This window comes from Protomyctophum bolini, assembly GCF_963924005.1.
Source record: "Protomyctophum bolini genome assembly, chromosome: 11".
NCBI classification, from domain to species: domain Eukaryota; kingdom Metazoa; phylum Chordata; class Actinopteri; order Myctophiformes; family Myctophidae; genus Protomyctophum; species Protomyctophum bolini.
The window spans coordinates 39,115,040-39,133,802 of record NC_137872.1 but is presented as its reverse complement, the minus strand read 5'-3'; the positions used below and the strand labels follow the sequence as shown (position 1 = coordinate 39,133,802).

Below are 18,763 nucleotides of genomic sequence, written 5' to 3'. Positions count from 1 at the left end.
AGGGTCACACTCACCCTGAACAGCTGTTCAGAGGAGGGTCACACTCACCCTGAACAGCTGTTCATAGGAGGGTCACACACACCCTGAACAGCTGCTCATAGGAGGGTCACACTCACCCTGAACAGCTGTTCAGAGGAGGGTTACACTCACCCTGAAAAGCTGCTGATAGGAGGGTCACACTCACCCTGAAAAGCTGCAGATAGGAGGGTCATACTCACCCTGAAAAGCTGCTGATAGGAGGGTCACACTCACCCTGAAAAGCTGCTGATAGGAGGGTCACACTCACCCTGAAAAGCTGCTCATAGGAGGGTCACACTCACCCTGAAAAGCTGCTGATAGGAGGGTCACACTCACCCTGAAAAGCTGCTCATAGGAGGGTCACACTCACCCTGAAAAGCTGCTCATAGGAGGGACTAGCGCTCCTCAAAGAAGGCTCATGGGAGGGTCAAAGAAGGCGTTCAACAGCATGAAATGTAAATATGTTTTTTAATCAACACATCTCAAATATAACAACAAATATATAGTTATATAAGATAACAGCATTGTGACAACAGTGTTGTTTTGGGCAGCACATTTCTATTTTAGTTTTAGTCAGTCTTTGGAATAAAACATTTGGCGGGCCTTGATGCGGTCGTAATGACTGTATTTACACAAAATAGCCGCTCTACAAGCTCACGCTGCGACACACTGGACAGCTTCTCAAAGTCTTTGTCTCTCAGGGAACGACTCAGGTGGAGAGAAGTGGATTGGGTGGATGTTTATCGGAGGTGCCGTGCCCCGTCGCGGTCCATTTGGTTCCATTTGAACCATCTGGACCCAATGCACACACACTATGTGTGTGTGTGTGTGTGTGTGTATCCGTCTGTCCTCACAGCCTGTCTGTCTGTCCTCACAGCCTGTCTGTCTGTCCTCAAAGCCTGTCTGTCTGTCCTCACAGCCTGTCTGTCCTCACAGCCTGTCTGTCTGTCTGTCTGTCTTCACAGCCTGTCTGTCTGTCCTCACAGCCTGTCTGTCTGTCCTCACAGCCTGTCTGTCTGTCTGTCCTCACAGCCTGTCTGTCTGTCTGTCCTCTGTCTGTCCTCACAGCCTGTCTGTCTGTCCTCACAGCCTGTCTGTCTTCACAGCCTGTCTGTCTGTCCTCACAGCCTGTCTGTCTTCACAGCCTGTCTGTCTGTCCTCACAGCCTGTCTGTCTGTCCTCACAGCCTGTCTGTCTGTCCTCACAGCCTGTCTGTCTGTCCTCACAGCCTGTCTGTCCTCACACAGAGACACAGAGGAGTCAGGGAACAACCCAAACCCAGCGTAGAGCGGTTGAGTGAACGTGTTCTGGACGGTGTACAGGTGAGTCAGAGTGTCCTCTAACACTCTGTAGAAGGACAGAGTCCCAGCGGGACGGTCCAGATATATGGCTACTCTGTTGGAGCCAGAGGGACGGATAGGAAGGGTAGTCTGCTTACTATTGTGTGTGACAGAGTAAACGTCACTATGCTGACCATCAGCACAGTCCAGACACCAGGAATGTTCATTCCCTCCAAGCCCACAGTCCCGACCGGCTCCTTTCCTACTGATGTCTCCGTCAGTCACTCCTATCCCAACCTCTCCACTGAACTGTACCTCACTGTAGCAACGTTCATCTAGACTCTCTGAACTCAGGACCTGAGCCCGTCTATCAAACCTGTCAGGATGGTCAGGATATGAATGACTCTGACCATCCTGACAGGTCACCTTCCTGTTGTTCTCAGACAGAGAGAGGTCACATTGTGCTGTGTTTGTGTCCAGAGTGAGACGCTGGAAATCTGATGAGAAAACAACACAGTACACATTAAATACATCCTTCACTGAATGATACGTGCACGGAGCACGACCACACACACACACACACACACACACACACACACACACACACACACACACACAAGGTATCAGATGTACAAGCTCAAAGCGCGGCACGCAGTGATGCGCTGTGAGCTTGTAGATCTGCTATTTTTAAATAGCCAACGTATAAAATATGGATAAAGTGTTTAACCCATTTTTGGGCGGGAAACCCTTTTGGTGTTAGCATCATGTTATGCTTTAGCCATTGAAAAATAGCAGATCTACAAGCTCATAGCGCGCCACCGAGTGGCGCGCTATGAGCTTGTAGATCTGCTATTTTTGAAAAATCGAAGAACGACCCACGACCCACGGACCCCCTGGAACCCCCCACGGACCCCTGGAACCCTCCACAGACCCCCTGGAACCCCCCACAGACCCCCTGGAACCCCCCACGGACCCCCTGGAACCCTCCACAGACCCCCTGGAACCCTCCACGGACCCCTGGAACCGTCCACGGACCCCTGGAACCGTCCACAGACCCCCTGGAACCCCCCACAGACCCCCTGGAACCGTCCACAGACCCCCTGGAACCCCCCACAGACCCCCTGGAACCCTCCACGGACCCCTGGAACCGTCCACAGACCCCCTGGAACCGTCCACAGACCCCCTGGAACCCCCCACGGACCCCCTGGAACCCCCCACAGACCCCCTGGAACCGTCCACAGACCCCCTGGAACCCCCCACGGACCCCTGGAACCCTCCAATGACACACACACACACACACACACACACACACAGTATCAGATGTACAAGCTCAAAGCGCGGCACGCAGTGATGCGCTGTGAGCTTGTAGATCTGCTATTTTTAAATAGCCTGTGATGATCGGGGATCATTATATCATTATAGTGTATATTTGGGAGGATATATATGAATATTTATCAGAAGTTCTCATATTGTTCTCAACTACACAGTACTAGGGTGGGGGGAGTGGTGCCTGTGTGTGTTTTCCCTAATCATCCGCAGGTGGACTGATTGATGATTGACACCTCTGAGGCTGGCCCGTCTGTCAGGGAGTGATGGGCCCTGACTGGCTGTCGGTCTGGAGTGGGAGTGCTCCTGATCATGGCTCTCCTACTCACCTATACTATATGAGTCAGTCTGTTCTAGAAGACAACGGGGAGACAGGCCGGAACCCTCTCTCTCCTACTCACCTATACTATATGAGTCAGTCTGTTCTAGAAGACAACGGGGAGACAGGCCGGAACCCTCTCTCTCCTACTCACCTATACTATATGAGTCAGTCTGTTCTAGAAGACAACGGGGAGACAGGCCGGAACCCTCTCTCTCCTACTCACCTATACTATATGAGTCAGTCTGTTCTAGAAGACAACGGGGAGACAGGCCGGAACCCTCTCTCTCCTACTCACCTATACTATATGAGTCAGTCTGTTCTAGAAGACAACGGGGAGACAGGCCGGAACCCTCTCTCTCCTACTCACCTATACTATATGAGTCAGTCTGTTCTAGAAGACAACGGGGAGACAGGCCGGAACCCTCTCTCTCCTACACTATATGAGTCAGTCTGTTCTAGAAGACAACGAGGAGACAGGCCGGAACCCTCTCTCTCCTACTCACCTATACTATATGAGTCAGTCTGTTCTAGAAGACAACGGGGAGACAGGCCGGAACCCTCTCTCTCCTACTCACCTATACTATATGAGTCAGTCTGTTCTAGAAGACAACGGGGAGACAGGCCGGAACCCTCTCTCTCCTACTCACCTATACTATATGAGTCAGTCTGTTCTAGAAGACAACGGGGAGACAGGCCGGAACCCTCTCTCTCCTACTCACCTATACTATATGAGTCAGTCTGTTCTAGAAGACAACGGGGAGACAGGCCGGAACCCTCTCTCTCCTACTCACCTATACTATATGAGTCAGTCTGTTCCTGGAAGACAACGGGGAGACAGGCCGGAACCCTCTCTCTCCCAGCCGCCACACAGTTGTGGACTTTTGTTTAGTTATTCCTTAATTTATTCCCTTCGGAAAGGAATTCATTTTGCTTTAGTTGTCGTATTATTTTGTGTCTGTTTGTTAGGTTTTCTTTTGAGTTTAATCTGTTATTCTGTAAAACATTCGTCTTTTCCCTATTTATTCATCCATATATAAAATAAATGTTCGCATTTTGAAGCTGGTGTCCTGTCGGTCCATTCAATGTTACACTTAATTACCCCTAGACTAATTGTGTCGTAACATAGCCAACGTATAAAATATGGATAAAGTGTTTAACCCATTTTTGGGCGGGAACCCCTTTTGGTGTTATAGCATCATGTTATGCTTTAGCCATTGAAAAATAGCAGATCTACAAGCTCATAGCGCGCCACTCGGTGGCGCGCTATGAGCTTGTAGATCTGCTATTTTTGAAAAATCGAGGAACGACCCACAACCCACGGACCCCCTGGAACCCTCCACAGACCCCTGGAACCCTCCACGGACCCCTGGAACCCCCCACGGACCCCTGGAACCCTCCACAGACCCCTGGAACCCTCCACGGACCCCTGGAACCCCCCACGGACCCCTGGAACCCTCCACAGACCCCTGGAACCCTCCACAGACCCCCTGGAACCCTCCACAGACCCCTGGAACTCCCCACGGACCCCTGGAACCCTCCCCAGACCCCTGGAACCCTCCACAGACCCCCTGGAACCCTCCACAGACCCCCTGGAACCCCCCAAGGACCCCCTGGAAACCTCCACGGACCCCCTGTAACCCCCCACGGACCCCCTGGAACGCCCCACAGACCCCCTGGAACTCTCCACGGACCTCCTGGAACCCCCCATGGACCCCCTGGAACCCTCCACAGACCCCCTGGAACCCTCCACAGACCCCCTGGAACCCCCCAAGGACCCCCTGGAAACCTCCACGGACCCCCTGTAACCCCCCACGGACCCCCTGGAACGCCCCACAGACCCCCTGGAACTCTCCACGGACCTCCTGGAACCCTCCACGGACCCCCTGGAACGCCCCTAGTTCCACAAAATATTTTCAGCAGATTTGGTGTAGAGGGAAAAGGAGGGTCCGAGGATAGATCCCAGAAGGACAGACAGACAGACAGACAGACAGACTCACGTGTTGTAAGGAGTTGAGGTTTAGTCCATTGAGGTTTAGTCCAGTGTTCTCCTCCATGATTCACACTGTAGGAAGTAGAACAACAATGAATCAAGTCAAAACCTCTGCTCTGGGCGGGAACCCCTTTTGGTGTTTTACCCCCTCAGGCCGGGAACCCATTGTTGGGTTCTGTACAGTATGGACAGTATTCAAAATTTTAAAATAATTGATGCTGCTATATAAATAATTTAAGTTTATGAAGGGTAGGTACCCTAAAAAAAACATGCAGTAATCCTGGTCAATAAACTGCCTCCCCCTGGCCAGCCGGGGCGCCTGATGGAGGGGAAAGGAACTGGTCTCTATACTGCCTCCCCCTGGCCAGCCGGGGCGCCTGATGGAGGGGAAAGGAACTGGTTGGAATAACGTGTTCCTTTCACGCGCTACGTCCAATCAGGGAAACTCCCCCCTGTCAGGTGTAAAGGAGCAACTTGGACTCTCAGGCATGAAGGAAGCATGAGTTCAAGTCCGTTGCTCTCCCCTTGTCCCCCATATATGGGGACAAGGTTGGCGGAGGGTGTGTAGAGCCCAGGGTCACATTAGATCATTGACACAGGGGTGAAAAATGGGTTACAGAATCGTGGGATAAAAATATATATTAAAATAATAATAATTGAAGTTTTTCAGAAAACTTAGGTCAGGCTTTAGAAGGCGTTTTTAGAATCGGCCTTAGGCCTAAATGGGTTAATGTCTCACATCGGCCTGTTTTAGGCCCACCAAATATTTACTAAACACATTTTGTCATCATTCTCCCACAGACTCTGTCCAAACATCACACACATTGGTACCATAAAGGAAAGGAAAGGTACTATGTTTACCCAGGGTAACTGGACTAAGCTCAAGAACTAGTTTACAGCCAGGCCCTGCTCATAGAACATTTCATGGTAGGGGTTCAATGCCTTGCTCAAGGGCACTTCAGCGGTGGTAATTGTAACGTGCCGGTACGGGGATACGAACTGGCGACCTTCCGATATCAAGACTTTCAAGACTTTGTACTTTCCCCCCTAAAGGACGCTTGGAGGCAGCTGCCACCAGTTTTGATGACTAAGACTAGACGATTTCAGATGAGTAAAATAGGACTAAAACTAAAGCGTGTGTTATTCAAAAGACTAAATTGGAATTAGCTGTCAAAATGAACACTGGCCAGGCTACCATATTGCAGCGTTGCAAACTGCATAATATTGCTGCCCTACAGAACAGATGTGAGTCAAGCAAGAACCCTCATGAAACAGAGGTGTTCAGAGAGCAACATCTAGTGGTCTATTGCACCTTTAAATCTGAGATTGTTTTGGGTCCATTTGGTTACAACGGAGCTTGTGATTGGCTATTTTAAAATTGTCTATAGGCAACCTTAGGCACAAATAAGGAGGGTGATCACTGGCACACTGCGGCATAAGTGTGTGAAAGAGCCTTTTTGGTTTAAAATAAACTATTAAAGTCCCTCACATGTACTGTCTGTAAATGGTGCATTTATACAGCACCTTTATCCAAGGCGATTTACTACATGTGCATTACATTCACCCATTCACACACATTCATACACCGATGACAGAGGTAAGTAATTACATCTAATTACATTCTACATTAATTAAAACTCAGAACAATAACCCACCTATCTCCCTAGTCAGAGTTCTGCTATATTTCCACCCTCACCCCAGAGGGACACATATTACACATTACATTGCACACTACTGTCGTAGCAAAAACAGCCAATCTACAAGCTCAAAACACGCCGCAATGTGACGCGTTTTGATCTTGTGGATCAGCTATTTTTGCTATTATTTGAACTGAAATCCTGAATTATTCTTTTGCTATTTTTGAATTGGAATCCTGAAAAGTAACATTTTTATTTAATTTCAAATGCATTTAGTTATAGTTATGTTAACTTTATGAACCAAATACAAATACATTGGACATAAAAAATAGACCCTAAAACAATAATATATCAATGTTCGGATATATATACCTGGAACATAGACACTATCTACTGTATATTAATCTATGTTATAGAACCATGGAACATAGACACTATCTACTGTATATTAATCTATGTTATAGAACCATGGAACATAGACACTATCTACTGTATATTAATCTATGTTATAGAACCATGGAACATAGACACTATCTACTGTATATTAATCTATGTTATAGAACCATGGAACATAGACACTATCTACTGTATATTAATCTATGTTATAGAACCATGGAACATAGACACTATCTACTGTATATTAATCTATGTTATAGAACCATGGAACATAGACACTATCTACTGTATATTAATCTATGTTATAGAACCATGGAACATAGACACTATCTACTGTATATTAATCTATGTTATAGAACCATGGAACATAGACACTATCTACTGTATATTAATCTATGTTATAGAACCATGGAACATAGACACTATCTACTGTATATTAATCTATGTTATAGAACCATGGAACATAGACACTATCTACTGTATATTAATCTATGTTATAGAACCATGGAACATAGACACTATCTACTGTATATTAATCTATGTTATAGAACCATGGAACATAGACACTATCTACTGTATATTAATCTATGTTATAGAACCATGGAACATAGACACTATCTACTGTATATTAATCTATGTTATAGAACCATGGAACATAGACACTATCTACTGTATATTAATCTATGTTATAGAACCATGGAACATAGACACTATCTACTGTATATTAATCTATGTTATAGAACCATGGAACATAGACACTATCTACTGTATATTAATCTATGTTATAGAACCATGGAACATAGACACTATCTACTGTATATTAATCCTGCTACCCTAATAGACAGGGGTACATGAGCACCTGGCCGTTCATTCGTGCTCTATCTCCGACCAAGCCACACTTCCACCACACATCTCTCTATGCAAAATAAAACCTGCACACTCCCACAAAAGACATAGACTACATTGCATTCGCCAAAAATGTCTTCTTTACTGTTTAAATATTACTTTTCTGAAACACGCTATTCTTGCTCAACCTCAACAGCCTACGTCAGAATCGTCATGTTGGCGTCTACTACGCCAACTACGTTCACTTAATGGGGCCAGTCCTTCACAGTGACACACGCGTTAGATGAACCACGCGACCGGGATGGTTTCTACCCCTCAATGTCGTGCCTACTCTACACTGCCATCCCAAGTCCCCTCCCCCTTTCACTGCTCCTGTGTGTGACCTGTGAACTACTCTCTGACTGCACTGTGGCTTGATTTATATGTGCGAGGTTGAAATGTAATGCACATAAATTAATTATAGGTCCAGCAAGCAAATCATGATTGTCTGTTTGTGCTCAATAGGTCACCATCACATTCCGATTTTAGGTGTTGTGTTTTCTATGACATTTATTTGGGCCAGTAGTTTCATATCTATCCTTTTTCCGACCAACACAGAACATGCTAACGGTGTTAGCGCGTTAGCATCCATCTTGCTTTTGATTTATATGTGCGAGGTGGAAATGTAATGCACATAAATTAATTATAGGTCCAGCAAGCAAATCATGATTGTCTGTTTGTGCTCAATAGGTCACCATCACATTCCGATTTTAGGTGTTGTGTTTTGTATGACACTTTGGCCAGTAGTTTCATATCTATCCTTTTTCCTTTGACCAACACAGACCATGCTAACGGTGTTAGCGCGTTAGCATCACACAGCTTACAGCGTCAGTGTTGCATGAATACTTTCAACCATGACAATGCCGACTACTTTTGCTACACACACTTCCCAAGGATTATGGAGATGTCTTTATTTTTTTTAAGGTTGAGAAATGAAATAATTATGGTCGTTTCTAATCTCAGCATTTCACAAGAGAAAGACGTGGATGCCTTTCGCTGCGCTGTTGGCGTTGCCATGTCTCATAGAAACAAGTAAATAGGTCTTTAAAAATAATCCCAAAACAAGCGCATATAACAGGGGTCTGTAACCTATTTTAAATGAAGTGCCATGTTTTTATTTTCTAGATAGTGAGTCAGCCACAAGCTCACATCACAACAATAATCCATGTAATAATCACAATAACAATACTAATAATAATAATCATAATAATCCTGCTACCCTAATAGACAGGGGTACATAAGCACATGGCCGTTTATCCAACAGCTTTCTCCGACCCAACCACACTTTCACCACACATCTCTATATGCAAAATAAATTCGGCACACTCCCAGAATACATATAGGCTACATTTCATTGAAAGAAATGTCTTAATTACTGAATAAATATTACTTTTGTCAACCACGCCATTGTTGCTCAACATCACCAGCCTACGTCAGAATCGTCATGTTGGCGTCTACTACGCCAACTACGTTCACTTATTGGGGCCAGTCCTTCACAGTGACACACGCGTTAGATGAACCACGCGACCGGGATGGTTTCTACCCCTCAATGTCGTGCATTTGCTGCGCCCTTCTAATGCTGCGCCACGCCTACTCTATACTGCTCCATGCGACTCGAACAGCGTCAGCAGCAGCAGCTCCGAGCCTCCGTCAGAAAGGCTGCCCACAGCACTGCACAGCCCCACACCCAAATGAATCGAATGAATGAATAAGGCGCTTATATCGCTATTGCTCAGTGGATGGGACATTTACATTAAAAGCAATCGGATGGACGCGTGGATAACGGCATGGTTGTGTGCAATCGGAGGGAAAGCTTCCATAATCCATATAGCTTCCATGCTAGCTGCTTCAGACACAGGGGAGGGGAGGGAGAAATAGTGCGAAATAGCGCTTATGCAACAATTACCCTAAAACACAAACACCTCAACTCGATGTCATTGTGAATAAGAATTTCGAGCGAAATAATAATTTTTGGAAGGACACTTTCACCCAGTATGAAGCTAAATGTGGAAGCCGTGTGTGTCACACCAAAACGGCTGACCTATAGAATCCTGTAACCAGCCTCTCGCACTGCCTGCGAGTTGGCTCCGTCTAAGGCTCCGTCTTATGAGCAAATTTAGAACTTCCGGTCTGACAGCTAGCAGATTTAAGACATCCGGTTGCTTTCAGAATAAAATAAGATTATTTAATTCGTTAATTAAATAATTTTTACATTACATTATTAGTATTATTATTACATTACAGTTATTGTAAAGACACACATTATGTTTCTGTGTAAAAATAAGTAATTAAATAACATAAAAAAGTTATCTAAATGGATAAATGCTATTCACTGGAGTGCATGGACTTTATAAAGTGGACACTGGACAAAAGACGGCTCCGCCAGGCAACTATCTGGACATACCCACGCGTTTGGGAAGATGTCCTCTACCACCCCACAGTCTCCGCTAAGCGGGAGAGGTGTAAAATTCACAGCAGCAGAGCTTCTACTGGGGTCAATGCAAAAAAATGTACCGTTTCCGGACCCAGAATGGACACTGGACAAAGAGGCCTCCGCGAGGCAACTATCTGGACATACCCACGCGTCCGGGGAGATGTCCTCTACCACCCCACAGTCTCCGCTAAGCGGGAGAGGTGTAAAATTCAGAGCAGCAGACCTTCTATTGGGGTCAACACTCAAAAAAGTGCCGTTTCCAGACCCAGAATGGACACTGGACAAAGAGGCCTCCGCGAGGCAACTATCTGGACATACCCACGCGTCCGGGGAGATGTCCTCTACCACCCCACAGTCTCCGCTAAGCGAGAGAGGTGTAAAATTCAGAGCAGCAGAGCTTCTACTGGGGTCAATGCAAAATAAATTACCGTTTCCGGACCCAGACTGGACACTGGACAAAAGACGGCTCCGCGAGGCAACTATCTGGACATACCCACGCGTCCGGGGAGATGTCCTCTACCACCCCACAGTCTCCGCTAAGCGGGAGAGGTGTAAAATTCAGAGCAGCAGACCTTCTATTGGGGCCAAACTCAAAAAAGTGCCGTTTCCAGACCCAGAATGGACACTGGACAAAGAGGCCTCCGCGAGGCAACTATCTGGACATACCCACGCGTCCGGGGAGATGTCCTCTACCACCCCACAGTCTCCGCTAAGCGAGTAAATGGGTGCTTATATTTCTATGTGAAATGTGGTGATGCTGGCATCACAATAGATGCCAGCATCACGCTGCCTCCGTCTAATAAGCACATTTACAACTTCCTGTTTGGAAACCGAAACAGATGCTTCTGACATTTGCCTGTGCGTGCTTAATCGTTGTACTTCTGAACACATTTCCCAAATCTCAGTGATTTATCCACACATCGCTCTGTGTGTGTGTGTGTGTGTGTGTGTGTGTGTGTGTGTGTGTGTGTCGCGTCGCCCTCCAGCTGCAATTGCGAGTGTGCGCTGTGTGCAGGGCACACTACTGAGTTTAAAACCACAGCTGAAACATGAAGTGGAGTCTGTCAATTCCCGCAATTTCCTTCTTCCCATATTGCGCTGCAACGACACTAGGATTGAGCCCCCCGAAGGGGGGCGAAATTCTAGTCTATGTTATAGAACCATGGAACATAGACACTATCTACTGTATATTAATCTATGTTATAGAACCATGGAACATAGACACTATCTACTGTATATTAATCTATGTTATAGAACCATGGAACATAGACACTATCTACTGTATATTAATCTATGTTATAGAACCATGGAACATAGACACTATCTACTGTATATTAATCTATGTTATAGAACCATGGAACATAGACACTATCTACTGTATATTAATCTATGTTATAGAACCATGGAACATAGACACTATCTACTGTATATTAATCTATGTTATAGAACCATGGAACATAGACACTATCTACTGTATATTAATCTATGTTATAGAACCATGGAACATAGACACTATCTACTGTATATTAATCTATGTTATAGAACCATGGAACATAGACACTATCTACTGTATATTAATCTATGTTATAGAACCATGGAACATAGACACTATCTACTGTATATTAATCTATGTTATAGAACCATGGAACATAGACACTATCTACTGTATATTAATCTATGTTATAGAACCATGGAACATAGACACCATCTACTGTATATTAAACTATGTTATAGAACCATGGAACATAGACACTATCTACTGTATATTAATCTATGTAATAGAACCAGACACTATCTACTGTATATTAATCTAGGTTATAGAACCATGGAACATAGACACTATCTACTGTATATTAATCTATGTTATAGAACCATGGAACATAGACACTATCTACTGTATATTAATCTATGTTATAGAACCATGGAACATAGACACTATCTACTGTATATTAATCTATGTTATAGAACATACACTATCTACTGTATATTAATCTATGTAATAGAACCATGGAACATAGACACTATCTACTGTATATTAATCTATGTTATAGAACCTACACTATCTACTGTATATTAAATCTATGTAATAGAACCATGGAACATAGACACTATCTACTGTATATTAAATCTCTGCTAGAATGAACCATGGATCATATGGTAATATGATATGATAATATGGGAAACTGCATTTATAAAGTGCTTTACATTACAATGTAGTTCACATTCACCCACCGATGGCAGAGGAAAACATGCATGCTCATCGGGAGCTGTTAGGGGTTCAGAGAGTCTTGCTCAAGGACACTTCGACATGTAGCAGCCAGGAGGAGCCGGGAATTTAACCTGGAACCTTTGACGGCCGCTCTACACAAGTCTACTCACTTGACAGTATCCAGGGCAGCAGACAGCTTCTTCAGAGCAGAGTCTCCTAAGTGGCTGAAGTTCAAGTCCAGCTGTTTCAGCTGGGAGGAGGGGTTGGAGGTCACAGCTGAAGCCAGAGAAGAACAGCCTTCCTCTGTGACTCCACAGCCTGACAACCTGCAGAGAAATACACATTTAACAAAGTGCTGTTGATGTTCAAGTAGAGATCCACACAGAGAGAACACACATTCTTTACCCCAGGATCTGCAGTCCACACTGTGGACTCTTCAGTAACGCAGACTGTGGACTCTTCAGTAACGCAGAGAGCTGGAGCAGTTGTGATTCCTGCAGGGAGATGAAACTGAGGTCCAATTCTTTCAGATGGAGAAGATTAGAGCTGAGAGCTGAGAGCAGAACTTCAAATCCTGTCTGTGTGAAGGTACAGCCAGCAAGTCTGTAATTACACATGAAATATCTGGACTGAATATCAGAGGTTTGGAGTAAAGACCCCAAGAGATGGAAAGAGAAGGCAGGGATAATGTGAAGTAAATCATCATAATCTTAATCTTCCAACATAGGAATTGTGTGTGTGTGTGTGTGTGTGTGTGTGTGTGTGTGTGTGTAAGTGTGCGTGCGTGCCAACATGACTACATACTGTAATCACTGTACCCCATTAGTTCACATAATGATAATCCCCTAGCAGCCATGATGGATCACATATTGTAGTTACTGTACCGTAGCATTGATAATGATAATCCCCTAGCAGCCATGATGGATCACATATTGTAGTTACTGTACCGTAGCATTGATAATGATAATCCCCTAGCAGCCATGATGGATCACATATTGTAGTTACTGTACCGTAGCATTGTGATGTGAGAGTGTGAACTAGACAACACAAACTCTGACCATATTATTATTCTAATCAGTGGGATACCATGATGTCAAATGTATTAACACTTAATATTATTAAGAATCAAACAATAAAAAATAAAACAGAACTAATGTAAATAATAATGTGACCTCAGTATCTCCAGATGACAGTTTGGACTCTTCAATGCAGCAGAGAGCAGGTCCATGGATGGATCATCTATGGGATTATAACTGATGTCCAATTCTCTCAGATGTGAAGGATTAGAGCTGAGAGCTGAAGCCACAATCTCATATTCTGGCTTGTTGAGTCCACAGCCAACAAGTCTGTAAATGTAGATGATGTAAAATCAGTGATCATCAACACAGATTAGATCAAATTCATGTTAAATGAAATGAACTATAAAGTGAAATGTAAATGTACCAATGTCTAGTTGGTCAGATATTGACAGGTCATATAAGAACAGTCTAGTTGGTCAGATATTGACAGGTCATATAAGAACAGTCTAGTTGGTCAGATATTGACAGGTCATATAAGAACAGTCTAGTTGGTCAGATATTGACAGGTCATATAAGAACAGTCTAGTCTAGTTGGTCAGATATTGACAGGTCATTTAAGAACAGTCTAGTTGGTCAGATATTGACAGGTCATAATAGGAACAGGAAACCAGCAAACATCAAAGTGAAAGACAGATAATCTGTATTAACCCATTCTGACCTGAGATCAGATTCAAAAAACGTCTTCTACATCCTGACAGTTTTCTGAAAAAGCTATGTTTCTATGTCAGTCGTTCTTCGATTAAAATAGCAGACCTACAAGCTCATAGCGCGCAACTGAGTGGCGCGCTATGAGCTTGTAGATCTGTTATTTTTCAATAGCTAAAGCATAACATAATGTTTAAAACACCAAAATGGGTTCCCGCCCAAAATGGTTTAATACTACAGTGTGTAACTTGCATTGATTGATCTATGAATGTTATCTTATTTATACTTTTTACTTTGTTCTGTGCGTGTCAGTCAGTTCCATTTAGGCAAAAAATGTAATGTAAAAATATTGTGCGCGCACACACACACACACACACACACACACACACACACACACACACACACACACACACACACACACACACACACACAGAGACCTGATTATTATTATAGTAATCAGGTGTGATGATTGATTCTAACAGGTTTTCTATCCACATGACTACTAACCGAGCCTTTCTGCTGTTCCTCACAGCTGGGAGTAGTCTGGATGTCCCCCCCCATCCTGATGATGATGTGTCGTATTGGTGGAGGTCAAACTCCTCCAGAACCTCCTCTGACGTCAGCAGCATGAAGGCCAGAGCTGAACACTGGCTCTCAGACAGTTGTGTCTTTGATCTGTCCGCTGACTTCAGGTACTGTTGGATCTCCTGATGTACTGAGAGGTCGTTCATCTCCATCAGACAGTGGAAGATGTTGATGAATCTGTCAGGAGAGAGACTCTCATCCTCATTTTTCATCTCCTTCAGGTTGTTGATGACTCTCTGGATGCTCTCTGGACTGTTCTCTGTGTGACCCAGCAGGCCTCCTAACAGACTCTGGTTGGACTCCAGCGAGAGGCCATGAAGGAAGCGGACAAAGAGGTCCAGGTGGCCGTTCTTACTCTTCAGGGCTTTTTCGCTGGCTCTCTGCAGGAAGTCCTCCAAGGAACTGACATCATCTCCCAGGAACGTCTTCAGTACCTCCATGTTCTTCTTCTGTGTGAAACAGTGCATCAGGTAGACTGCAGCCAGGAACTCCTGGATGCTCAGATGAACAAAGCTGTAGATCTTTCTCTGAGATTGAACGGTCTCTTCTTTGAAGATCTCTGTGCACACTCCCGAGTACAGCGCGGCGTGGTTCACATCGAGACCACACTCTTCCAGGTCTTCTTGGTAGAACGTGACGCTGCCTTTCTTCAGATGTACAAACGCCAGCAGGCACAGCTGCAGAAGAACATCCCTGTCAGTCTCATCATACTTTGTCATCATCCTTTTTATCATGAGCGATATGAAGAGGCTGAACATCCCGGTCAGGTTCTTGGGCAGCTGTCCTGTCTGGCCTGTCTTCACCAGGTCCTCCACAACGGTAGCGGTCATCCAACAGAAGACTGGGATGTGACACATGATGTGGATGCTCTTGGATGTCTTCACGTGTGAGATGATGGTGCTGGCCAGCTCCTCATCATCACTGAACATCTTCCTGAAGAACTCCTCCTTCTGGGGCTCTGTGAACCCTCGTATATCTGTCACCATGTCAACGCATTCAGGAGGGATCTGATTGGCTGCTGCAGGTCTGGTGGTTATCCAGAAGAGAGCCGAGGGGAGCAGATTCCCCTTGAAGAGGTTCGTCAGCAGCAGGCCCACCGATGATGTCACCGTGACATCAGAGACGACGTCATTGTTGTCGAAGGCGTCAGAATCGACGTCAACGTTCTGGAATTTCAGCGGAAACCTGCTTTCATCGAGACCATCGAAGATGAAGCCAACTTTCCAGGCAGCGAGCTGCTCTGCTGTGAGCTTCTCTAACGTTGGATGGAAACCATGGATCAGTGAGAGAAGACTGTGCTGCTTATCTCGGACCAAGTTCAGCTCCCGGAATGCGAAGAGAACCAGGAGATCTATATCTTGGTTCTCCAAACCTCTCGCCCAGTCCAGAGCGAATTTACGCACGGAGAATGTCTTTCCGATGCCAGCGATGCCATTGGTCAGAACTCTGCTGCTGGGTGTGTCTCTGCCAGGGAGGACGGTCTTAAAGATGGAACGGCACTTGATTAGGACGTCATAGAGGGTCTTCATGCTGGAGGCGGTCTCAAGCTGCCACACCTCATGTTGCTGATTAACCCCTTCACTCACTCCCGCTGATAGGTGGAGGTCTGTGTAGATGTTGGAGAGGGAGGGATGTTCAGTGACGAATGTCACATGTTCAAGACCGTCCAAAGTGACCCTATAGACCTTTAAATACCCCGGCAGACGGACATCTGATATGAGGAGACAATTAATACATGTTAAACATTATGCTTCATTTACAACTTTACATTGAACAATCCATAGCATTAAAACTACTATGTATATATCCTACAGAAAATCTGAATTTGTAAAAGGAAAACAAATGAGAAAATTGGCTAAAATATACAACATTGGATCGTTTTTTTAGTCTAAATGTATGCGTTTATCGTCAGTATTTGTATTTGGACAATGAGACAGGAATACAACGAGTATATTTAATCTGATGAGTCTGCTGCTATTTAACCATTTCATTCATTGAAATAAAATGTCAGTGTAAAATGTGTCCAGTCTTACTGTGTCCAGGTGTGGTTCGACTGAATGTCTTCTGTCCAGGTGTGTTTCTGAATGTCTCTCTGTGGAGATGAAGACAATATAATATATACATATAGATACATATAGATGAAGACAATAGAATATATACATATAGATACATATAGATGAAGACAATAGAATATATACATATAGATACATATAGATGAAGACAATAGAATATATACATACATAAATATGAAGACAATATAATATATACTGTACATATAGATACATATAGATGAAGACAATAGAATATATACATATAGATACATATGTATCTAACGGTTAATTTTCAAGCCGGGTAGCCGATGGCATTATCCGGTTAATTAACGGTTGTTGATTTTATTAATTTATTTTTTTAATATAATACCCCAAATGTAATATGCATGTATAGGCTACATAAATAAAGTTGGTAGACGAATGGTATACATTTATTTATGCTCCTTTTTTAAAAGACAAACAAAATGTTGTTAAAGCAACATTTAACAATATAAATAAATTGTTGTAGGCTTAATCATCAATAAACAACGCATCGCATCTGCATGCATGCATATGCGTGTCTACAGTACAGAGGTCCGCCGGTTCTATTCCAAAACATGAATAAGTCCAGTCCAGATCTGAGCAGCCTATAGCCTAACTATAAAGCCACTGGACGCATCATGGGCTAAGCCTTTTTTTATTATTAAGGAAGATCAGCATGCATGTCACCGTGTTCTGTTTGTTGACTTTTCGCTGACGAGAAAACCCTCCAACATCGATAGCACATGGCTAACTTGGCTAACCGTGCCAGTGTGGGGAGACGGAGTACAACAGAGAACTTTGGGACATTGAGGGGGCAGAAAACAGCGTCCGAGCAGCGCTGTTCATGCAGCCTGGAGTGTGACAAGCTGGGCGGAGCAAATAACAGCAATTTTAGGCATGTGTGCAACATGACAACTGTTTTAAAGTATTGTACAGTGACAACTACAGTCTCTTATGTTGTACTATTACTAAAAACGATCTGGTTACTAGCCGGTTACCCCCTGACATCCCTACAAACGGTGCAATGGAATGATTTGCCCAAGAAGAGAGGAGTTTAGAGAGACAAGTGCATCTCTAAAAACTTAAAACTTAGGTCAGGATTGAGAAGGCGTTTTTAGAATCCTGAAAAGGTTAAAAGGTGAGGGTACCACTACCTACCCTAGGGGACACGGGGAGAACATGTGAGGGTACCTACGCTAGGGGACACGGGGAGAACATGTGAGGGTACCTACACTAGGGGACACGGGGAGAACATGTGAGGGTACCTACCCTAGGGGACACGGGGAGAACATGTGAGGGTACCTACCCTAGGGGACATGGGGAGAACATGTGAGGGTACCTACCCTAGGGGACACGGGGAGAACATGTGAGGGTACCTACCCTAGGGGACACGGGGAGAATATGTGAGGGTACCTACCCTAGGGGAAACGGGGAGAACATACAGTACAAACTCCACACAGAAAGGCCCTTTCGCCAACCCTGCCTTGGATATGGGCACTGATGACGCAGAGGAGAGAACACGCCCCCAGCGGGAATCGAACCCAGGACCTTCTAGCTGTGAGGAGACAACACTACCGACTGTGCCACTGTCCCCCCTCTTGGTTTTATTTTTGATAAAGATTTTAAACTTAATAAACAAATCAGCTCCGTCGTTAAAACTCTCTTCTTTCAATCATCGCCACGGTCAAATCCTACCTCCCCTAAAACAGCTGGAGATGGTTATCCATGCTTTGATTTCATCAAGAATAGATTATTGCAACTCTTTGTATATTGGCATCGACCAGGCGTCACTCAGGCGTTTACAGCTAGTGCAGAACACAGCTGCCCGCCTTCTCACCGGCACTATAAAATATGTTATAGTGTATATTGTATAGTGTTACAGTGT

At 44.6% G+C, this 18,763-nt stretch overlaps 1 protein-coding gene across 1 annotated transcript in view; it reads right to left on the bottom strand.

The window, feature by feature from the left end:
* Positions 1-551: 551 nt before the first annotated feature.
* The window catches only part of LOC308324079 (NACHT, LRR and PYD domains-containing protein 3-like), a 35,308-nt gene continuing 17,096 nt past the window's right edge, over positions 552-18,763 (bottom strand). The window contains exons 7-13 of the mRNA XM_080775993.1: positions 16,840-16,898; positions 14,729-16,517; positions 13,670-13,843; positions 12,903-13,100; positions 12,668-12,823; positions 4,944-5,008; positions 552-1,795 (exon numbers count right to left, since the gene is read on the bottom strand). Of these exons, the coding sequence (XP_080632119.1) occupies positions 1,140-1,795; positions 4,944-5,008; positions 12,668-12,823; positions 12,903-13,100; positions 13,670-13,843; positions 14,729-16,517; positions 16,840-16,898 (3,097 nt within the window). The 3' untranslated portion in view covers positions 552-1,139. The remainder of the gene's footprint in view (positions 1,796-4,943; positions 5,009-12,667; positions 12,824-12,902; positions 13,101-13,669; positions 13,844-14,728; positions 16,518-16,839; positions 16,899-18,763) is intronic.